The sequence below is a fragment of the Lampetra planeri genome, chromosome 2, assembly GCF_965212315.1.
Source record: "Lampetra planeri chromosome 2, kcLamPlan1.2.h2, whole genome shotgun sequence".
Taxonomy (NCBI): domain Eukaryota; kingdom Metazoa; phylum Chordata; class Hyperoartia; order Petromyzontiformes; family Petromyzontidae; genus Lampetra; species Lampetra planeri.
The window spans coordinates 34275839-34296267 of NC_136108.1; the positions used below are offsets into that span (position 1 = coordinate 34275839).

At 43.9% G+C, this 20429-nt stretch overlaps 1 protein-coding gene across 1 annotated transcript; it reads right to left on the reverse strand.

Moving 5' to 3' along the window:
• Nucleotides 1-4582: 4582 nt before the first annotated feature.
• On the reverse strand, nucleotides 4583-19606 carry ELOVL5 (ELOVL fatty acid elongase 5). The gene is made up of 8 exons (XM_078613929.1): nucleotides 19261-19606; nucleotides 15191-15260; nucleotides 14028-14215; nucleotides 11474-11551; nucleotides 10629-10800; nucleotides 9838-9962; nucleotides 8426-8560; nucleotides 4583-7494 (listed from the first exon to the last, which is right to left on the reverse strand). The coding sequence occupies exons 2-8, from the start codon at nucleotides 15246-15248 to the stop codon at nucleotides 7366-7368; spliced, it is 885 nt and encodes a 294-aa protein (XP_078470055.1). The 5' UTR covers nucleotides 15249-15260; nucleotides 19261-19606; the 3' UTR covers nucleotides 4583-7365.
• Nucleotides 19607-20429: the final 823 nt, after the last annotated feature.

The window sequence follows — 20429 nt, forward strand, 5'->3', positions numbered from 1 at the left end:
AGTAGTAGTAGTGGTGTTGTAGTAGTAGTGGTATTGTAGTGGTAGTGGCGTTGTAGTGGCGGCAGCATCAGCAAAGTGACCAGCAGTGAGAGAGATGCCAATGTCGAGAAGAGTCTGTTGTAGTAGTGTAGTAGTAGTGGTGGTGTAGTGGTGTTGTCGTAGTAGTGGTATTGTAGTGGTAGTGGCGTTGTAGTGGCGGCAGCATCAGCAAAGTGACTAGCAGTGAGAGAGATGCCAATGTCGAGAAGAGTCTGTTGTGGTGGTGTAGTAGCTGGCGACCACGAGAGGGCCTTCACATGGGGGAGGGAGACTTCACCAGGCGTTGCTGTTCCTCCGTTGAAGGAGCCCCCAGACTGGCAGCGCTTCGTTATTTCATCCATAGTTTGAATTGCATTGCCACAACCGCACTAGAGTGCTAATTCATCTCTAGAAATTTGTTCAGTTTTTTCATTACATTTTTCATTTATTAGGTATAGCCCTGTGAGCCATTCGGCTCTTGAATCGGGTGCAACCGCAACAAACAAAACATGAACAAGAAAACATCTTAAAGTGACTATATGACTAAGTGCAAACATAAAATCCAGGAAAAGACAGCAAACTATTGCAGAAAAAGCACTGTACACCAACGCTGTGTGTAAAAATCCCAGTGGGATGCAAATCAAACAACAACAACAACCACAAGACAACTTAGACTAAGGCCGTCAGTCTTACTCCGTACTTCAACAAACAAACATGGCCAAACCAAAAAACTTTTCGAAATCACCTAAATAAAGCCATGAAAGCAATGAAACAGTGATCATAGGAACTGTGACGGAATTTTCACAATAAACGACATAAACAACATGTAATAACCAAAACCCTGCAGCCGTAGCCGGCTGATGATTTCGTATGGCCAATGAAAATCCACATCAGTAATACCCCGAATTACGTCTCCCACGCATATCTCCTTTGTGTGGGGTATTAAGAGTTTTACCAAATCGTCAGGTGGTGCTGCAGCGTTGGCAGGAACGCGCACGCAAAACTAGCAATTACCTGCGAAACGTCGTACTCTGATTGTAAATGTTGTGGCTTGGCTCTCCAACACACAACCCGGTGTGCTTTAAACTATTGTCATTGTAGTGCGTATTTAATGTGGCGCTGCACTCTGATGTTGTAGGAGAAAACATTTATTAAAAAGCCTATTTAATTAAGTAGAACGTGTTGTCTATATTTATTTAAAGTTGCGCATTTTGATGTGACGTCACATTTCTCAAAACCCCCCACCTCGTCACACATCGTCACAAATGTCTGACCCCCCCCCCCCCTAGGTGCGTGACGTCATTTATGGTCGGCCCCTAAGCAGAAATGTAGATACCACTGACTTATGTGTGTATGGGGGGGGGGGGTCTACTGACAATGCACACATAGGAAACGGGGGTGGGGGATGAAGCCTCGATAATAATTTGTCTACATTGGCCTTCAAATGAGTCAGATTGTCCGGCGGTGGACTATCTGTTTGCTTAAACACGTTAATATGATTAATCCTTGATCGTTTCTGCGTGGATTAAATATCGGCCGTTCTATAGGATTGGAGGGGGGGTCAAGTTTTGATAGATTTTTGCGTTCCTACTAAATGGATGGCCCCATACTACTAACTTGTCTGTAGGGTGTGTATGTGTATATGCCTACAAAATACATTTATTTTTGGGGGGGGGTCGACAATTTGTTGTTAACCTATTGGATAAACGTGTTACCCACACATCTGTGGGGGGGGGGTCCACTTTCGATAACTTTTTGATTCAGGGCGCCTAATTTAGTTGACGGATAAACGTTAGGAACGCCGGGCTTTTTATAATACATTTTATTTCGTGAGTTTTGTGAAAAAAAAGTTTTCACAGTAGGAGGCGATATTGCTATGTGTAATTTGCAGATACTGTGTGTATTTTTATTTTTTTAAATTTGCATTGGGATGTTTTACCATTAGTAGTACTCGTTGCTATAGGAGGAAACCCGAAGGAGCCAAAGGATATCCAAGCAGAACAGGACATACATATTGCACACAAAAATGCGGGAATCGAGCCCAGGCCCTTTTTGCTGTGATGTCTTGCCCATGCCAACTTATTGTGCTTGTTCACTCATCCATGTGTTGATCTCCGTGTCCGAGTGTAAAATAAAAGGCATTGGTTGATTAAGCCTAATGAATAGCAAATATCTTCATCCTGCAGTTGATAGAGAATGACTGATGGCGATGAATATGTACAGCAGTGCTTACCAACTCCAGTTCTTAACCCACCACGGTGGCGAGATGTTCACTACCTCGCCTGGTATACAGGAGGTCGTGGGTCCGATCCTGACCCTTTCACCTGTATATTTGGAGTTTGCGTGTCTCTCTCCCAGTGGTGACGTGGATTTTTTTCTCTGGGTCCTCCGTGTTTTTACTTCAACATTCAGAGTATTTGGCCACTTCGTTGAGCTATCGTTTGTGGCTAGGTCGCTTCTGAAAAATAGCTACAGTATGCAACTCAGTGGACCTTGCCCTGTGAATTAAAAACGTTTTAGTTTCGTTATAATTGTTTTTTTTTACCCTTTTATCTGGCAACAAAACTGACACCTTTTTTACAAGGAGTCATGTTTGCATTGACCACAATACCTGCAGTCGGAATGCAAACAAAAAAATAACTCTGATAATGTATGCACTGTCCTTGAAATTGATTGGTCCACACCCGAGACAGCTTTCCTTAGAGCCTAGTCTCACATGGTATTGGACCAGATGACGCCAAAAGGCGCACAACTCAAAGACAATGCACCATCAGAGTATGAGAGCTCGGGGTAAGAAAATTGAGAAAAAAAGGTGTCAGTTTTGTTGCCAGGTAAAAGGGTAAAAAAAACAATTATCATATTTTGCTACTGGCAAATGAGGTTCCAATGGCGTTTTAGTTTCGTTAAATATTTTCGTGATCACCAGCCCTGCAGTTGCGTTTTCTTGCCTCAATGAATCACACGTGGGATTTAGTCCCTCCCTTGTTAGTGGCATAAAGTCGGGGGCACAGCTTTACAGCGTATGGCTCTGCCCAAGAAATGGGAGGACAGCTTCCCCTGAGAGTTTATGGTTTCCAGGATATATGGAGGGTTCGGTTTGGTGGGCAAGTTGGCAATATTGAAAAAGCCTGCGAATGTGTACTCAACTCTTCCCATAGTACATGAGCCCATGTCTGATATTTCACTGATCGGTATCACTCGAGGTGGCATAACTATACTGGTGCCAAGTTTTTCGCGTGGCTAATAAGTCAATAATGTGATAGCTGCTTGAAATTAATGGGGTTATCAAATAATCTAATTTTATCATCCATATAAATACATCGCTACTACTAAGGTTTTGCTACCTAAGGTGGTACTGTACCAATTTCTGTGGACTATAAACTTTCGGGAATTAAACAAAATAAACCAGACACCGAGACAATTGCTCAATTGAACTTGGGCTATCTTGAAGGCGATGTTTGGATTTCGAACATTTCAGTAATACGGTAATCAAGGAATAAATATAAAGTTCCAGTAATTGCAATGATTGCAAACTGAAGAAAACATGCAATGTTTGTAAACGAGAAATTGGGAGCACGTGGCGTTACTGTGGAGATGAGACTGTGTGAGAGATGACTCAGAAAGCGGGCATCGCTTCGTGGGACAAACACTCCAAATATAAATATAATTGCAGCGTTACTGCCAATTGTAAATACGCTCAGTTACGGGTGACATTTAATTAGCATGTGTGCATTTATTCAAATGCATTACTAAATAATATAAGTGCACAGAAAGCAATTGTAAATTATTGTATTGTTTAAATGTAACTGAGGGCGGATTGAAAGTGGTAAGCACTCAACGAGTATGAGTCAGTCTGTCGCTCAAAATATGTTAAGAGTGTTTGACAATGATGTCTGCGGCACGGATGTATGCTCTTTAATCGCGTTTTAACCATCTTAAATGACATTGGTACTACATTTGTCTTGTCGCAATAGGTAGTTGTTTTATGATTCAGTAGTTTAAAATGTTAACCGAGGGATAATTTAAAATTACCAATTTAAAATGGGCCAGCTGTAAATGAGATCGCCCATAAAGGAACATAGTTTAACGGTAAACGGTATTTATGAAAGTACATGGATCTATATTCTTGGTTCTTTCGGTAAAGTCACGTAGAAGGGAAATAATAAAATAATATAAATATTTAAACAATAAAAATTCTCAAGACGTTTCGACTGCAACACAAGCAATCATCATCAGGTGTGAAATCCACAGCAAGAAAATTTGATGATGATTGCTTGTGTTGCAGTCGAAACGTCGTCAGAATTTTTTTTGTTTTATATTTATATTATTTTATTATTTCCCTTCTACGTGACTTTACCGAAAGAACCAAGAATATGAATCCCTGCAGTCACGAAAACTTTAAATAAAAATGTAGTACATGGATCTATTAAGACGCAGCACATTTACCGGTTGTGAAGCCATTGTTTCTGTTCAGCAGCAATCTCTGCTAAAGGAAACGGTACAATTGACAACAAGCAGGAGGACTGTGCCCCATTCGCTGCACACACAAATACGTTTGGCCTCATTATTAAGTTCAACTGCTTTTATTGTTAGCAAGCCAAACCTCAGTTACTGCAGGACAGGCGCACGTTGTGGTGACAAATCTTGGGCGATTTAAATTCTGCAAGATCTTATCACGTACACTTCACATTCTTAGTACAATACGAGTAAAAACAATATTAAAAATCATCCGGAAATAAAATTAAGACGGTCGAAGCGCATATCTGCATGGCGTCGGTGGTTGCAATGCGGTCTCCTTGGCTTTGCTCTAATGTGCAAATATCCACTTGGCATCAGCAACACGAACACAACAGAGCCCTGTTTGATCCACCCCAACTCCACAACAGTGATGGGAAGCCAGAAATGAGGGCATGGTGCTTTGTCTGCCCTTGGTAGTCATAACACGATGAGGCCGCTTGGCCGCTCATGTGAACCAACATGAACACGCATGGCGATCGGAACAAACCTCCTGGTTACACCAGCCTACAGGAGATTATTGTGTCCGTCCGTCGTGCAGGAGGGGCTGGGTGGGGGGTGGGGGTGGGGCTGGGTGGGGAGGGGCTGGTCACCCCGTGGTGCCCTTATAAAACTCAACGTTTAACCTACTCACGCCGGCTTGTGCCCGCCCTCAGTCGGGCATATTTGCGGAATACACCACGCCGCCGTTGGCCCTGGCCATTGACCGAGCAACCCAACGTTCCTACCAGCTCCCTCCGCAGGAATGTTGTTATGTGTGGCGGGTTAGAAAATTAGGAATGTTCTGCAAAACTCGGGATAACCCACATTAAATTTCAGTAGAAAATACATTATTTCATTTAATCGCCTGACGATCCATTTTTGATAGATTTGATTGTGTCACTTACCCGAAAGATGGCCGCACAAATAACCCCAATAATTTACTTACTTCGACCACCTAATTCACTTACTGTCAACTAAAATCCTACTACTTTCTGGACAATACGCTTTTGTGGGTTATTGTGTTTTTCCAGAACACCCCCCTCAAATTGACGAGGCAACAGCACTACTTGCTCAGGTTATAACTGCGCAAATGTAGGAATACGATTGCAGGTCTGGGACCAAAGCTTTGTGGGTGCATGAGCAGTCTTGTAAGAGATGCAGTGGATCAACACATTCGACTCACTGTGACATCATTAAGTCACGCTCTGGGTGTTTAAAGTGTCCCGTAGAAGCTGGCCATTAGTGGTACAACAAGTGATGCTCTTTCGCAAAGTGATAACAGTCAGTGAACAAAATACTTGTGAAAAACACATTTATACAGATTAAGGCAATGTCTTTTCTGTATATTCCGAAAAATAAGGCTTCACAAAGTTTGGAAGCAAATACCTCCACTTGCTACCTTGCTACAAAACACAAAGTCGAATATAAACCAACAGCTGCAGGTTTTGTGCTGTGCTCATTCTACAACGGATTTCCTTGTGATCCACAACAATTAAGTGTATATCCCTGTCCATCACAATTATACTTTCTGTCTATACAATGGTCTTTCTTGGTCTTAAAATGTCAACACAATGAATAACCCTTTTTGCAAATAAAAAAACAAGATTTCACTAAAAACTACACATTAGGTAAGTGCTTTTAAGCTGGAGTCGTTGGTAAACAGATGATTATAATCACCATATCAGGCACGGTGGATAAAAAAAAAACCTCATCAGTTTGGTGTGAACATCACACCAACACATTACCAGTTGCTTTAGGCAGGCTACAAGGGTTACATGGCAATACACGAAGCAGTTAGTCCTAGGGCAGGCTTTCTTATTCTATAGCCACAAGATAATGCGCACATTGTTAACAAAACTAATTTAGAGAAAGCCACTTTTTATCTGTGCATATAAAAACGAAATAACTGCGGACTCAAGAGGTAGCAACGCCAAAATTGTCAGCAGTATATTTAAGTTGCATTGGACTTAAAATCTAAGCAAATTTAAACATAGTTATGCAAACACTTCAGCACACGTTTACCTTTGCACATTTGCCTTTTGCTCATATTATCCTGAAGCGACGACGACAAGGACCATGTTCTTGACTTCAAAAGGTGGCAACATTGTGCCAGTGTAAGTTTGTGAGAATGCCAGGAAGTCAAGCGTTTAGGAGTTGCTATGTCACGGTGCGCGCAGATGACGCACGCAGTCACTGAGGGCATTTACATTATTCAGGACATGTCTGAGAAAACGGCTAGCCGCGAGACGTGCCACCAATTTGTTGAAATAAACCGCCTCACTACAACGCTTCATTCTGACAGTGCATATCAACTTCAAGGACAGTGCATATCATTATCATCATCAGAGTTGTTTCTTTTTGTTTGCATTTTGAAGTGCATTTTCCTCCAAGTTAGTAACTCTGAAATGTGTATCCTCATTGTGAAATGTCCTCAAAATGAGAGTGTTTAAATGCCCCGCTTTAAAGTGTGAGAAATTTATCGTGGAGTTCATGAAAATGTAAATCAAACCAGAGCAGCTTGAATCTTCCCAGATAAGTGTAATTTGACGAATTTACACACTGCAGAAGGCTGCATTTCATACCAATGTTGCAGCTTGGGAACAGACATAAACAATCACTTTTGTCATCAATGCAGTGTCAGCTTTTTGTGTTGATGATCAGTACAGGACGTGAGCACCGACTTATTAGGAAAATGTTAGATTTACAAATTAACTGGTATTTCCTTCTCTTCCAATTTTGACATACCAAGTTGAGGGCTTAAGTCAACGGCTCATGTACAGGGTGTGGGAAAGTTGGAATCCCCCAAGCGTGTCGGCCTTGCCCAATAAATGGGCCTGGGGTATCGCTGTGTTACACGCGCTTGGGCTTGCGCTGCCGCGTGCTGTTGCCGTTCTCGTGAAGGTCCCCAGTGCTCCGTGGCTCCATCTTGCCGTTCGCGTGGCTCTCCAGCTTCGGGCGCGAGCCCTGCTTGATGTACGTCTGTGGAGCAAACACCAAGAATTCTTAGTATCGTTCTTTTTACGACTGTTTACCCAGAAGAATCCTCGCGAAGTCTCGTCACTCTTTTTCAGGAAGATCCAGCCAAATTTAGACAGTAGGGGGGAAATGATTGCTGTGCATATGCCAACTAAGTAAAAAATAAAATTTGACCGTGACGCCGGCACATATTTAGCTACACTTGCGAAGGGCGTCACAGGATCTTTAATGTCCACTGTGAAGGGAACTTAACGTATTTTTAGTTTGGACACCCGTAACATTAACCAGGGTAGAACCACGGGACTTGAACCGTGAGCAAAGTGCGGCAGACGTGCTTCCACTCAACAACGTAAACCGCCCAAAGTGCTGCAGCGAGCAACGGCATGCTCGGGTATTATCTGTAGAAGTCATACATCCGTTGTATTATAAATAAAGTCATTATTTATGAATGGTGAACGCTGATTCTCTTATATTGATTGTACAATGTGTTTTCTCAACGAGGAACATTTTGTGCGAACATCTTAGGAGCCAAGCTCCTCTCTCCTTTCATGGCCGTGCAACAACATATACTTGGCATTCCCTCCCATAGTCTCTTCTTCCCAATGTTCTCAATTCTAGAAGTGTGTTAATTAGCTATCGCGACTTGGATCGTACTGTTTGTAGCTGGCCGCTTGACATTTTTGTCCTTTGGGTCTATGCTTTTGAATAGTGTGTTAAAAAAAAGATACGTACATCTTCCAAAAGCCAACCAATAAATTATCAGTAATTCAATGACAGGCATTCAGGAGAATGTCATTTACTGGGAGAGGGTTTGGACTGTTACATTAGGGTGGGTTTGAGCACAGCTACTACATGTTTCCCATTTATCTTGTTATTGTTGTTATTGTTCAATACGATGATCATTTCCCGAGCCCAAACCATGAGTACAAATTACCTGGATGTAAAAGTTGGAGAACAGAAGCACCAGTGACATCATATAGGAGATCTGGAACCACAGCCAGCCAACTGGAAACCCACACGGCATCACGATGGCACTCCCCGACTGCACCATTGTCATCACGAACTGTGTCTAAACGGGACCAGGAGCAACACAAAACATACATTTATACAAATCCAGCGTGTATCATCTGAAATTAAGAATCAATAAACTCAAGGTAACTGCAGGCCTAGCCCTGCCAATTCCACTGCTGACAGAAAGGCCTCCACTAAAGGGAGCTCTGGAGAGACCCTCTGGAGGATATTTGGCCCACTCAGCAACCCTGGCCACATGTCTTGGAAGAGCTGGGAGAACCCATACATTGCCCCACCATGAGCAACATACCGATCGACTAACTGTGGTGCCGCCCCCTTTTATACCGCCGGGTGGACAGAGGCGGGTAGGATTTAAGAAACTTGCACTATTGACACCATGAGACCTCCTTTACCAGTGGCAAAATATAGTAATAGGTTTTTACCCATTCAACTGGTACAAAAACTGCGCTGTCTTTGAGTTGTACGCCTTTTGGCGTCATCTGGTCCAACACCATGTGAGTCTAGGTTCTAAGAAAAGCTGTCTCGGGTGTGGACCAATCAACTTCAAGGACAGTGCATATTATTATCATCATCAGAGTTGTTTCTTTTTGTTTGCATTTTGACTGCTTGTGTTGTGGTTATTGCAAACATGATGCCTTGTATAAAGGTGTGAGTTTTTGTACCAGTTAAAAGGGTAAAAACCTATTACAATTGCACTATTGATTTAACTTCTATGCCAGGAAATCAAACCAGTGACCTCTGGATTGCAAGTCGAACGTCCTAATAATTACACCATGGCAAAAACAGGGTAACATAATTTAAATACAGGTTTTCTTTATTAAATGCTTAAACACCCATGGTATTTGGCATACACATGAATTCTCTTATGTAATGTAATTCTATGCTGCGGATGCATTTACAGTACACATAGCAGCATTGATCATTTATTATCCAATCATCCGTGCAGCAGAGGGCTTCGGATCACTGGACAGGATAATAAATTGTTGACATAATCAAAATTAACTACATGTGCATGCAATATTCACGCTGAGGTTTAACAGTATGCAATAGAACAATTAATGATTCATAGTTACTTTTTGGGTTAGGCCACGTCAAAAATATTACCAAATTTTAGTCATTAAGACCCTCCCACCACTCAACATACCCCAACAAATGAAAATGTCACGTGTACAAGTGACACACATTTTGGCAAGAGCAATATGTGACCTCACCCAAAAGTCCCACTCCAAGAACCTGTGTTTTATATTTACAAAAACGAATGTCAAAGCAAACAGCACGTTAAGGCAGTTTAGTTAGGCGGGTCTACACACATACCAGCTGCGCCTGGGTAATGTAGCGCTTCCACCAGAGGTAGGGCCGCATGGCAGGGATGACAGAGAGTCCGTAGTATCCGTACATCAGCACGTGGATGAAACAGTTGAACGTTGCCCCAAAGTACGCTGCAATGCACACCAATGCACGGCATGGTTTTTTGAAACATCAAAATACCTTTGCGAAAAATTGTGCAGGGTTACCGTCCTCTCTTTGGGAAGGAATGTGGTCACCATTAGTACAGTTTAATTCAATTATACATCATTATTTGGATTTAGCGGTTAGATGTGACCGCATCTCAAGATACGGTACAGAAACAGTGGGCATATTTATTTTATACGAAGAAAGTGGCAGCCATTTATAGGCAGAAGAAAAAAGGAAGTTGTTGAGCCTCCACTTGAGCAGCGGTAGAGCCGACAGCATGGATGGCTGGGGGAAGGAAGTTCTCCATACTATGGGGGCAGCAGGGGAGAATAAGGGATCTTCCACTGACAAGTTATCTGAGGGCTCTGACAGAAAAAGCCTTGGTTGCCCGAGTACGGAGAGCACAGACAGGAGTAGAGTGAGATGAGTTGAGTGGGGAGAGGTAGGAGAGTGCGTGGAGGGGAGTAGAGTGAGATGAGAGGGGAGAGTTTGGCAGGGGGCGAGTCAATACAATTCTATATTTTCACAAGCAATTTTAAAATGAGAAAATTGATGTGAATTTCACATTGCAAACAGAAGTGGAATTTAAAGGTCATGAGCTCAAAAACCTCGCTCAGTCAAGTGCTCCGTGGCAGGCATTCGTAGCTTACAGTGTCCGCAGGGCACCCAGTTGAGGACGAACCACCAGATGGTGGGCATGGAGGCATGGTGGTAGACATGCAGCACTGTGACCTGGGTGTTCTTCTTGCGCACAATGAAGAACACCGTGTCCAAGAACTCAATGAGCTTGGAGAGGTAGTAGATCCAGAGTACACGGGCAATCTGTGCAGTGAGAAACAAAAAATCAATCGAATGTATTTTAATGTCACAGTACACAACCCCCTCCACTGGTAAAAGTTTCAAATAGTGCTCGTGTTGTAAATAACTTGAGTGTTTATGACAATGCTATAAACTGTAACAAGGATACACCAACTGGAAAACCCAGCCAACTTGCATAGTTGGCTGGGTTTGCCTGCAAAACAGTTACCTTTCATACTCCTGGTTTAACCGATAGGGACCGGTACATCAATAGTCACAGCTCACATAGTTCAACTCCCATTATCTATTCAGATATCTATTTGTCGAGAAAATATGATGTTGGGAAAATGGCCAAGCGGTAGGAAAAGCAAGATACTGCATGACAATTGAAAGGCGGAGGGAGAGGGTTGCACATAACAGCATGACGAAGAAGAAATATTTAAAAAATTGAACAGGAAGGAAAGAGTCTGAGCCAAGGACCCACAAGTGCGCAGAAAGACTAAAAAGAGTGAGAAAAAGAAATGGGATAGATGAGTATGTACACTGGACACCCATCAATGACTTCCCGCAAACCGACACTGCTGTTGGGTACAAACCAAACACCAGCAGGTGAATCAACTTGTTCTGTACACACGTTTCTATTGTTGGTGGATGTGTTCACAAGGAGAAAATAAATAAAAAATGTCAGTAGCCGTACCCTCATGTCAGCTTCCCCCGCACTGTGCGTGTTCTGGCAGCGCAGGTTGTAGCCCCCTGTCCACACGCCGGCCACGAGCTGCGAGGCACCAACAAGCAACTACTTGTGAGCAACCACGATCATGGAACTTGCAAGCTGCATTCCAGCGATGCGAGGCAGCACCACAGCTTCACTGCAAGTGCAGACCCACCTATTGTTTTGAAGCCCGCTAATTAGAAGCATTTGCAAGAGTAGGTATGGAAGTTCAGGACAAAGTGCTTTAGGTTTCTTTGAACATGGAACGGCTTGATTGCCAGTTGAGAAAACTCCCCCTTTTCACGCCAAGGTGAAATGAATGTATAGTTTTTTTACATCTATGACCAAATCATGTGGAATGCGCCAAATTCCGTCAGACCTTGGATATTAAGCAGGATTGAGCCTAGATGGTGCTTGGAAGAGTGCTCAGTATGCTTACAACAGGTGCTATAGGCTGCTGTGTGACTACGTGCCTCTAAAGGACGTCAGCAACTCACCACACATTTTGTGGGCATTATAAATCGAACTTTGTTATTATTCCATATTACGTTGTGGCAACAGAGGCAAGTGCAGCAAAAATCCTTTGTTGTACTGTACTTCTATCCTCCCATATTTATGTTCCTCATTTTTACCAACCCACACTGGCCGGCGTGGTGAAGTATGGTCAAATAATACACAATCTGCAAGGCGTTGTAGGTTCAAATCCTGCAGGGCTTTTACAAAAGGCTGTACATGTCCATTTTTTTGCACTCAAAAATGGTTAATATGTCATTCGATGATAGGATTCAAGCAATGAAAGAACAAGATGTAATATGTTTTCATGGTATGATAAACACATTTCACTTGCGTCTTTAAAATCAACATTTTAAAGTACTGTACCGTTTTACAAAATTATTCAAACATGGAGGACATTAAGGAATTCCATTGTATTTTTACAATTTTCTAAGGCATTAACAAGAAACAAAAAATCCCATGCGCTTATGGGCACTTTGAGGCAGGAATGCATTTCGGCTACAATAAGATGTTGGTGGAGAAAAATATATGAATATACAGTCCACAGAGAGTATTCACTCATTCATTTGGCACCAATGATGTGCTCCATGCCATTAGCCTGACTCCATGCAGACATAATGTAGCCAGAACCCCCCCCTGGGTTGCTGGTCGACTGCTACAGCCAAAATCTGTCAGGTTAGAGACCCACAAGGCACACACATGCCGTGCACGTATTGTACCTTCAAACCTAATCCCGCCAGGTGCTAAATGTTCTCTGAAAGCGTTGATTAAACGGACAATAAAATACAACAGTTTACAAAAAAGATTAATTAATGTATGACAGAGTGACCTTTCCTAGGAATTTCATTAAAGCCGTTAATGCGATTTATTAAAATCGTAGTGCATTTTAAAGCGTTGGTAATCTACGATATTTATTAATATTTTGGTTTCATATCGCGACACAAATGGAGTTACTGTAGTATGTGCCTCACTGGGCAGGTCGTGCAATACATTTCATTATCTGTACTCCACGTGTGATGCACACAAAAAAACTAAACTCCGAACAGTGTCTTCCTGGAACACATCACACCACTGTAGACGTGGCGGTGCTTAATTTTCAGCCAATGGTGCAATGACCTACGATTAATGATTCACTACATTGGGTGACGGACATACGATATTGCCATGCGAATCCGAGATACAGCATGGGACATGGCACGCGAGGACATGTTCACTCAACTTGACGCAGAGTGACCCAAATCGGAGGACTTTGCTCTTAGCGTCAATGTCACCAAGATAGCCACTATGTGAAAGGGCAGACTTGACTTTCAATGAATTGGACAGGGTATATTAATTGTGGGACCAAGGTTGAAAGACATGCCATCGCCACGCAGCGCCGTACTTTGTATCAATCAGACCACAGAAGAGAAGCCAATCGTAAACAAGTTGTTAACAGAGGTGACAGCAACCTTTGCTGTGGCATCAAGTCGGGCTCATGACATGTCAATTATTTATCAACTAGCTATTTATTTATTGAAACCTACGGTTACTCAATTAATTTTTAAAAAACATTGTATGCTTTGCTCAAGATAGCAGATGGATGATATATGTGATGTCATACAAAGGCTGATTTAAAATTTTGTGTGAAACTTTCTGTTTGGGAGTTAATCCTAATGCATTTAAGCAGAAGAAAAAGAAACAGCTTAACCTTTAGCTATATTCTCTTCCTCCTTTTACGGAAACATCCACAGGGTTGTTAAAGGTCACGCAGTCAACGGCAATACACCTTTTAATTTTAACCAGTTTGGTTTTCTCTCGAAGTACATAACATTAAATTATTTCAGTGATAAGCCTTTTTAATTGTTTTACAACTGATACAATGACAACATAAACCGGTATTTTGCATCATAATTCAAGAGTATGTATGTTACCATCATAACACAGTCATCCTCTTTTTAAAGACACCTGGCATGCAATCACCTGATATGTAAAAATTGTCAATATTAAAACGTGACGTTTTTGGATGGACCTTCAGAGCGAGACAGACCTCATAGAACATGTAGAAGGAGAGGCCAGTGAGCAGCGCATTGTAGACGACCAGCAGCCCCTTAAGCGAAAACGGCTGGCGCTCACGCATCAGCTTGGGCCCAATCGCCACCACCAGCAAGTACACCAGCGTGGACACCAGCGTGGGCAGGTATGAATCCAGCAGCAGCCACCCACGGATGCGCGGGTCTGTTTCCCGCATACGGGGGGTTATTAGCAGGAAAAGGAGTAGTCCCCCTCATTACACAAGTTTGGTTCCAGCTTAGGTTGCCGCAATATGGCGATGGAGCGCTACAATATGTCGTACGACATGAAGTCCACGCAAATCGTACATCGTCCCTTTGGCACGATATTGTCATATCGTGATTATTGTTGTAAATTTTTTGAAACATAGATTTTAAATCCTGACTAAATGTCTGTGAAATAACAACCATTAACATTGACAAGAATTCAAGTAAAACAGGTAGCTGTCTCCCATGAAATGAGTGCTTTGTAAAAGTTTTCTGGATAAAGGACAGTATGGTGGTGATATGACGTCACCGTTTTCTGATAGCATTGTAAGTGTTAGAGATTGTAAAGCGGCAATGATAAGAAGCCCGGAGCCAGACATGTATTGAGTAAAAGGGAATTGAAGATCTTTTAATCTGTATTTGCATTGGAAGCACTGCCAAGCACAAACTCAATACAATAAAAATGGAAAATACAATTTTAAAGTTATGGAAAGCTGATATCACAGCAATCGTCGTATTGTGAAATTTAATATCGGATTTAATGTCGTGATATAGAAGACAGTGTGCTTGTGTGGGGGATTATTGGCACATGCCTGGAAGTTTATTGGCTTTGATGACGATGCTAATGGCATAAATCATATTAATACATTTTATTTTCATAACTTTATTAAATAAGTGGATGGATTGGTTCTCTTTGGGATAATGAACGTGTAGGTATGTTCAGTGGCAATTTAGAGACCTAATCCCCAGGGCAGCCTGTTGAGAAGATTATAAAGGCAAGCGCCGAGCAATTCAAAGTTGGAAAATTATGTAAAGGTCCTTCAGAAACCAAACACAATTCGAGGTAATGGATTGGGGCAATGGTTTTGACACGCTGATGAACCCAGCGTTTTTTAGCATGCTGCTGGAGACGGCAACGAATTAAAAGCCTCACCGCGTGGTCCGATTTTGTCGTCCAGCATCTTTGTCAGTGCTGTGTCCAGTGCCTCCATTGTTCCTTCAGCCTACAACACACAACACATTCAGTGAGCATAAGCACAGCACTGTAGATTTGGCACACTCCTTGCACACCTATCGAGTACGATGTCATGGCCAGAACACAGACAAACTTCGTTACTTGTCAGTGCTCATCTATATGTTGTCATCCATTAAAGCAATGTTGTCCCATGACTGATATATTTCTAGATGCACTATGTTAAGCTAAAAGCTGTCAAGTGGGTAATCAAGAGACTGATAATACATTTACCTAATTCTAATCATAGTACAGTGATCCATCTTCGCCAAACATTCAGCTCTGTTATTGTTTTGATATCTAAAAGGTAAAAATTGAATGTAGTAAATGCCATTTTTATAAAGGAATTCTGTGATCGTTTGCCCTTTAGCCTACAGTACTGTACACAAAACTATTGGCCAGCCCAACGTTGGAGTAGACTTGATTCAAGAACGTTGTCCTGATTTTGCTAACGGTGTAATATCATGAGACAAAAAGTAGCCAATCGGAACTGTGGAAGAGCTGTGAAAGAGCAGTGCAACCATTCGTGTCGTTTTAATAATGGTCCATCGAAGCGGAAAATTGACAACTACTTCTGAAATGCCTTCAAATGACCTCTGCCCCACATAGTTGGGGACAACCCTTCCCCACCCATTCTGCCACTGACCAATCGGAGGCACGTGCGTTGTTACTTCAAAAAAGACAGACATACATGTCCATGCTCGCAAAACTGTTTTGTACAGGCCAACCACTCATAAGAACCAACTTTGCTTAACGTTGTGCTGATGAAGTTGAGTCATGCCATGTTCACTCTAACATGCAGGGTGTGCTTGTCTTGGCCGCATATGTTGTGGGAAAGTTGTCAATGTGTATCAGATGACTGCAGCCGCCAGCACTCACTCTTGTGAAAGCCAAAGCCAATGCTAGCACGCGCTTACAATTAGGTGCGGTCCATACCACAATCAAGACAAAAAAGATGTGATGTTTGATTGGAGCGAATTGAATGTAATGCCCAAACAAGCATACAGCACGATCGTGCCTATGAGCAAATCAGACACAATATACTCCCCAATTTTCTCATATCTAGGAAGCTAAGCATGCTTGAGTCTGGACAATGCTTGGATGGTTGACCACCATGCACGTGGGTTGTGCAGCAAAGATCCACTCTCGTTCAGCACTCCCCCTCAAACTTCACAGACCTGGATGGTCAAATTATCTTCACGGCAGAGGTCGCAAACGGGTTTTGATTCCTTACCCGTACCCGTACCCGGCCGCACCAGGGTCGCAAACGGGTACCCGTACCCGGCCGTACCCGTACCCTACCCATACCCGGCCGGGTACGGGTAGGGTACGGGTAGGGTACGGGTATCGGGTACCTGATTGCGACCTCTGGGATGAAGCCATGTTGCAGGCGCGGGTGGGTTGATTCTAGGAACTTGAATTGTGAGAAGAGACAAGACGTTGGGAAATGAGTGACAAACGGTGACTCACCGGTGACTCACGGCCTACCCGTACCCGTACCCGGCCGCACCAGGGTCGCAAACGGGTACCCGTACCCGTACCCGGCCGGGTACGGGTAGCCGGGTATCGGGTAGGGTACGGGTATCGGGTACCCGGTTGCGACCTCTGCCTCACGGCCCACAAGGCGTAGGGAGGCCCTCATCCAGCAGTGGATTGACAAACGCGGGTTACAACTTGTACAATACTGCACAAGTAATGCCAGTCTCCTGTGATCGATGTAATTAATTGCCAACACCTGAATATAACACCTAGCCTTTAATAAAGGCGCAGTATGCACTGGGGTACAGCTACCGTACTGTAAAATAATTGGGAGCAATGCCATCTCCTGGAAAATATGTAACAATCCCCAAGCCACATCCTCCCTCCGATCAGTTCATAATATGCCCACGCACGAAACAACCACAAATGTGCCAGCACAGATAGCCAGGTCGTGTTGCGGGAATGTACGAGTGTGTCACATTACACGTTCCATTAAATCTGCGGCGGTAGATTTCGTGTCACCACCACCATCATCATCACCCATGTTTAATCCACTGCTGGATGAAGGCCACCTCAAGCTGTCCCAATCCCATCTCGATTCTGAGATATAATCCAATTAGCACTTGCGCACAATCCGATTTAAAGCGCCACCTCCTCAATTAGACGTCCCGGCAGGTTCCATTGCTCCATCGCCACTGTCATTATTCTTGTCCTTGTAATGATGCCATTAACCAAATTTAACGTACATATATTTTCTTTTTCACAAATTTATATACCATGATAGAATTACAACTCTGAAAGGTTGCATTGTACGGTAGTGTACTGGCTTGTATATAAATAAGTTAAGGACCTGTGGGCCAGTCACGAAATAACATCTTGAGTGAAGATTTCCCTGAATTGATATTGATCTCAATGGGAGAAAAGGTAATATTTATACTTGCACTTAAAGTTGCGTTATTCAACCTTGCAGTGGTAATGCTACCTAGGTTACCGTGGGGCGCATTGCAGGGTATTAGGTAATATGTCCTTAAGAGGCAAAAGCATGGAGAAATGACCCATGAGTCTGGCTCGCAACGCAGTTCAAAATCAGCAAGAGCACCTCCAGAGAAAGCATGAGGAATACATCCATCTCCCTTCCCATGTGTCAAACATTCACTCAATAAAAGAAAACCCCACAAAATGTAAGCTGAAGAGTGTTTTGATTCTTACAACAAATTTTACATTTTGGCCTTGAATCATGAATTCTAACAGAGAGCATATTCCATGACACAATGCAGTCATTTCAAAGCAGACAAATGTCATTCAATCCCACCATCATCCCACTTGGCAGATCACTGATATTGATGTACCCTTCAACACAGTACTGTACCATTCTTTTGCAGTAAAAAGTGTGAAATACGTCAGTGCAGTATCGTGCTTTTTAGCAAAGCCGTATAAATTTGTGGACCACACTGCCACGGTCAAGTTCAATGGGCAGGTTTGCATGTGGTGGGGTAAAGTGTGAGTACTCTCACTTTATTCAAGACTCCTGGCCAGTGGAGAAGAGAGGCCAAATAACCTCTGTAGGAATTCGCTCCAGTCTCGACCTCCCTCGAGAAGTTAACGGACCTTCCGCCAGCAGTTAGCGTGAGCAGGCAATTGCAGGGCTGCGTCTTTACCTCTCTCCGTGGACATTTGCGGTGTGTGTGTGCATATTGCACGCGTTCAGGCCCTTGGTCAATTCACTGCTGGATGAAGCTGCCTCATTATTTGACCATACTTCACCATGGCTGTGGTGCATATAAGCACGGTGCAACACGTGTAATACAGAATTGACGTGGACGAGTCGTCTGGTTGGGAATAACACAATAATTATAGAACGACAACATTGTGTACGGCATTCTGCCTCGACCTTCAAATGCAGTGGCAGGTGGTGGTGATGGAAAGCGGATGAAACTGCTTTTGAGCATGGGTTTACACCATACAAACAACACGTGAGCATTGCCAACACACGCAAAAAACTACAGTCATCCACCACCCACAGTCTACAACACACGGGGCAGAATGCCAGAAAATAATTTGACCAAAAATGACCACGAAGGTTTTTTTTTTGGGGGGGGGGGGCCTTGTTTTATGTTTGTAAATGTACAAATTGGCTTTTCTTTGATGAGCAAATGATAACACATCATCTACAGTATTTCGGTAATTAACTAAATTATTACCCAATTACGTTCATTAGCCATTACCATAGTTACCGTGTTGTGATGTAAAAAGGGATTAAGCCTGGCTCGGTTAAAGGTGGTGGTGGTGGTGCTGATTTACAACGACCACGTGAATCCAAGTAATCGCTGTTCTGTTAAAACGTCGTAAATTATAATGATGTATGTACGATATCAGCAATACTACACACACACGCTGCTATAACGGCTTGCTACAGTATATATATTTAATTCACGCGACAGTAGAACACTGAATTAATATAACATTTAATCTCGCAAAAGCAAATGCGCTGGTTTTGCTGGTGGCTCTCTCACCAGAAGGCGACGACTCCAGATGAACGAGACGGAGTCGATGAGGACGATGCCGACAGTGATGAAGATGATGTAGATGATGGCTGGAACGCCTTGAGGAGGAGCTACTTAGGGGAGGAGGAGGCTTGGTGGTGGTGATGATGATGATGGGAAGGAGGAGATGATGGAGATTTGTCCGGTAGCTGCCTCCACCCACCGCCGCCCGTGCTGTGTGGCGCGGGGGAGAAGGGGATGGAGCTGGGGGTAGAGAGTGACCTGCAGTAACCCCGGGGTCCCGCCTCTTACAACGGGAGGGAGGCAATGTGGGGAGCTGGGATACACGTGGTGTAGAGAGGGGGTAGGGGGAGCTGGGATACACGTGGTGTAGAGGGGGTAGGGGGAGCTGGAATACACGTGGTGTAGAGAGGGCGTAAGGGGAGCTGGGATACACGTGGTGTAGAGAGGGGGTAGGAGGAGCTGGGATACACGTGGTGTAGAGAGGGAGTAGGGGGAGCTGGGATACACGTGGTGTAGAGAGGGGGTAGGGGGAGCTGGGATACACGTGGTGTAGAGAGGGGGTAGGGGGAGCTGGGATACACGTGGTGTAGAGAGGGGGTAGGGAGAGCTGAGATACACGTGGTGTAGAGAGGGGGTAGGGGGAGCTGGGGCACACGTGGTGTAGAGAGGGGGTAGGGGGAGCTGGGATACACGTGGTGTAGAGAGGGGGTAGGGGGACCTGGGATACACGTGGTGTAGAGAGGGGGTAGGGGGAGCTGGGATACACGTGGTGTAGAGAGGGGGTAGGGGCTGTGGGGGACCTGGGTTTGCACGTGGGGTGCAGAGGGGAGCTGGGATACACGTGTGGCATACAGATTGAATGAGGTCTGTTATAGGACCTGGATGGCACGTGGGCTATAGAGGGGACAAGGGGAGCTGCATTTTACGTGGAGTATTATCGAGGGAATAAGGACCCGGAGGGTGACTGGGTTTTCACACGTGGGGCTACAGAGGGGAGTTTAAAGATGAAGGCGTTGGGGCTTGGGGGAGACGAGGCGGGGGGGGGGCAGCAGCAGGCGTCACGCGCAGGGTGTGCCGGGAAACTGGACCCGGCGCACGTGGTTGCAGACGCTGCTGGTTCTGTATAGGGGAAACCGGTGTGGCACACAACACACACACACGTGTTGCTGTAACAC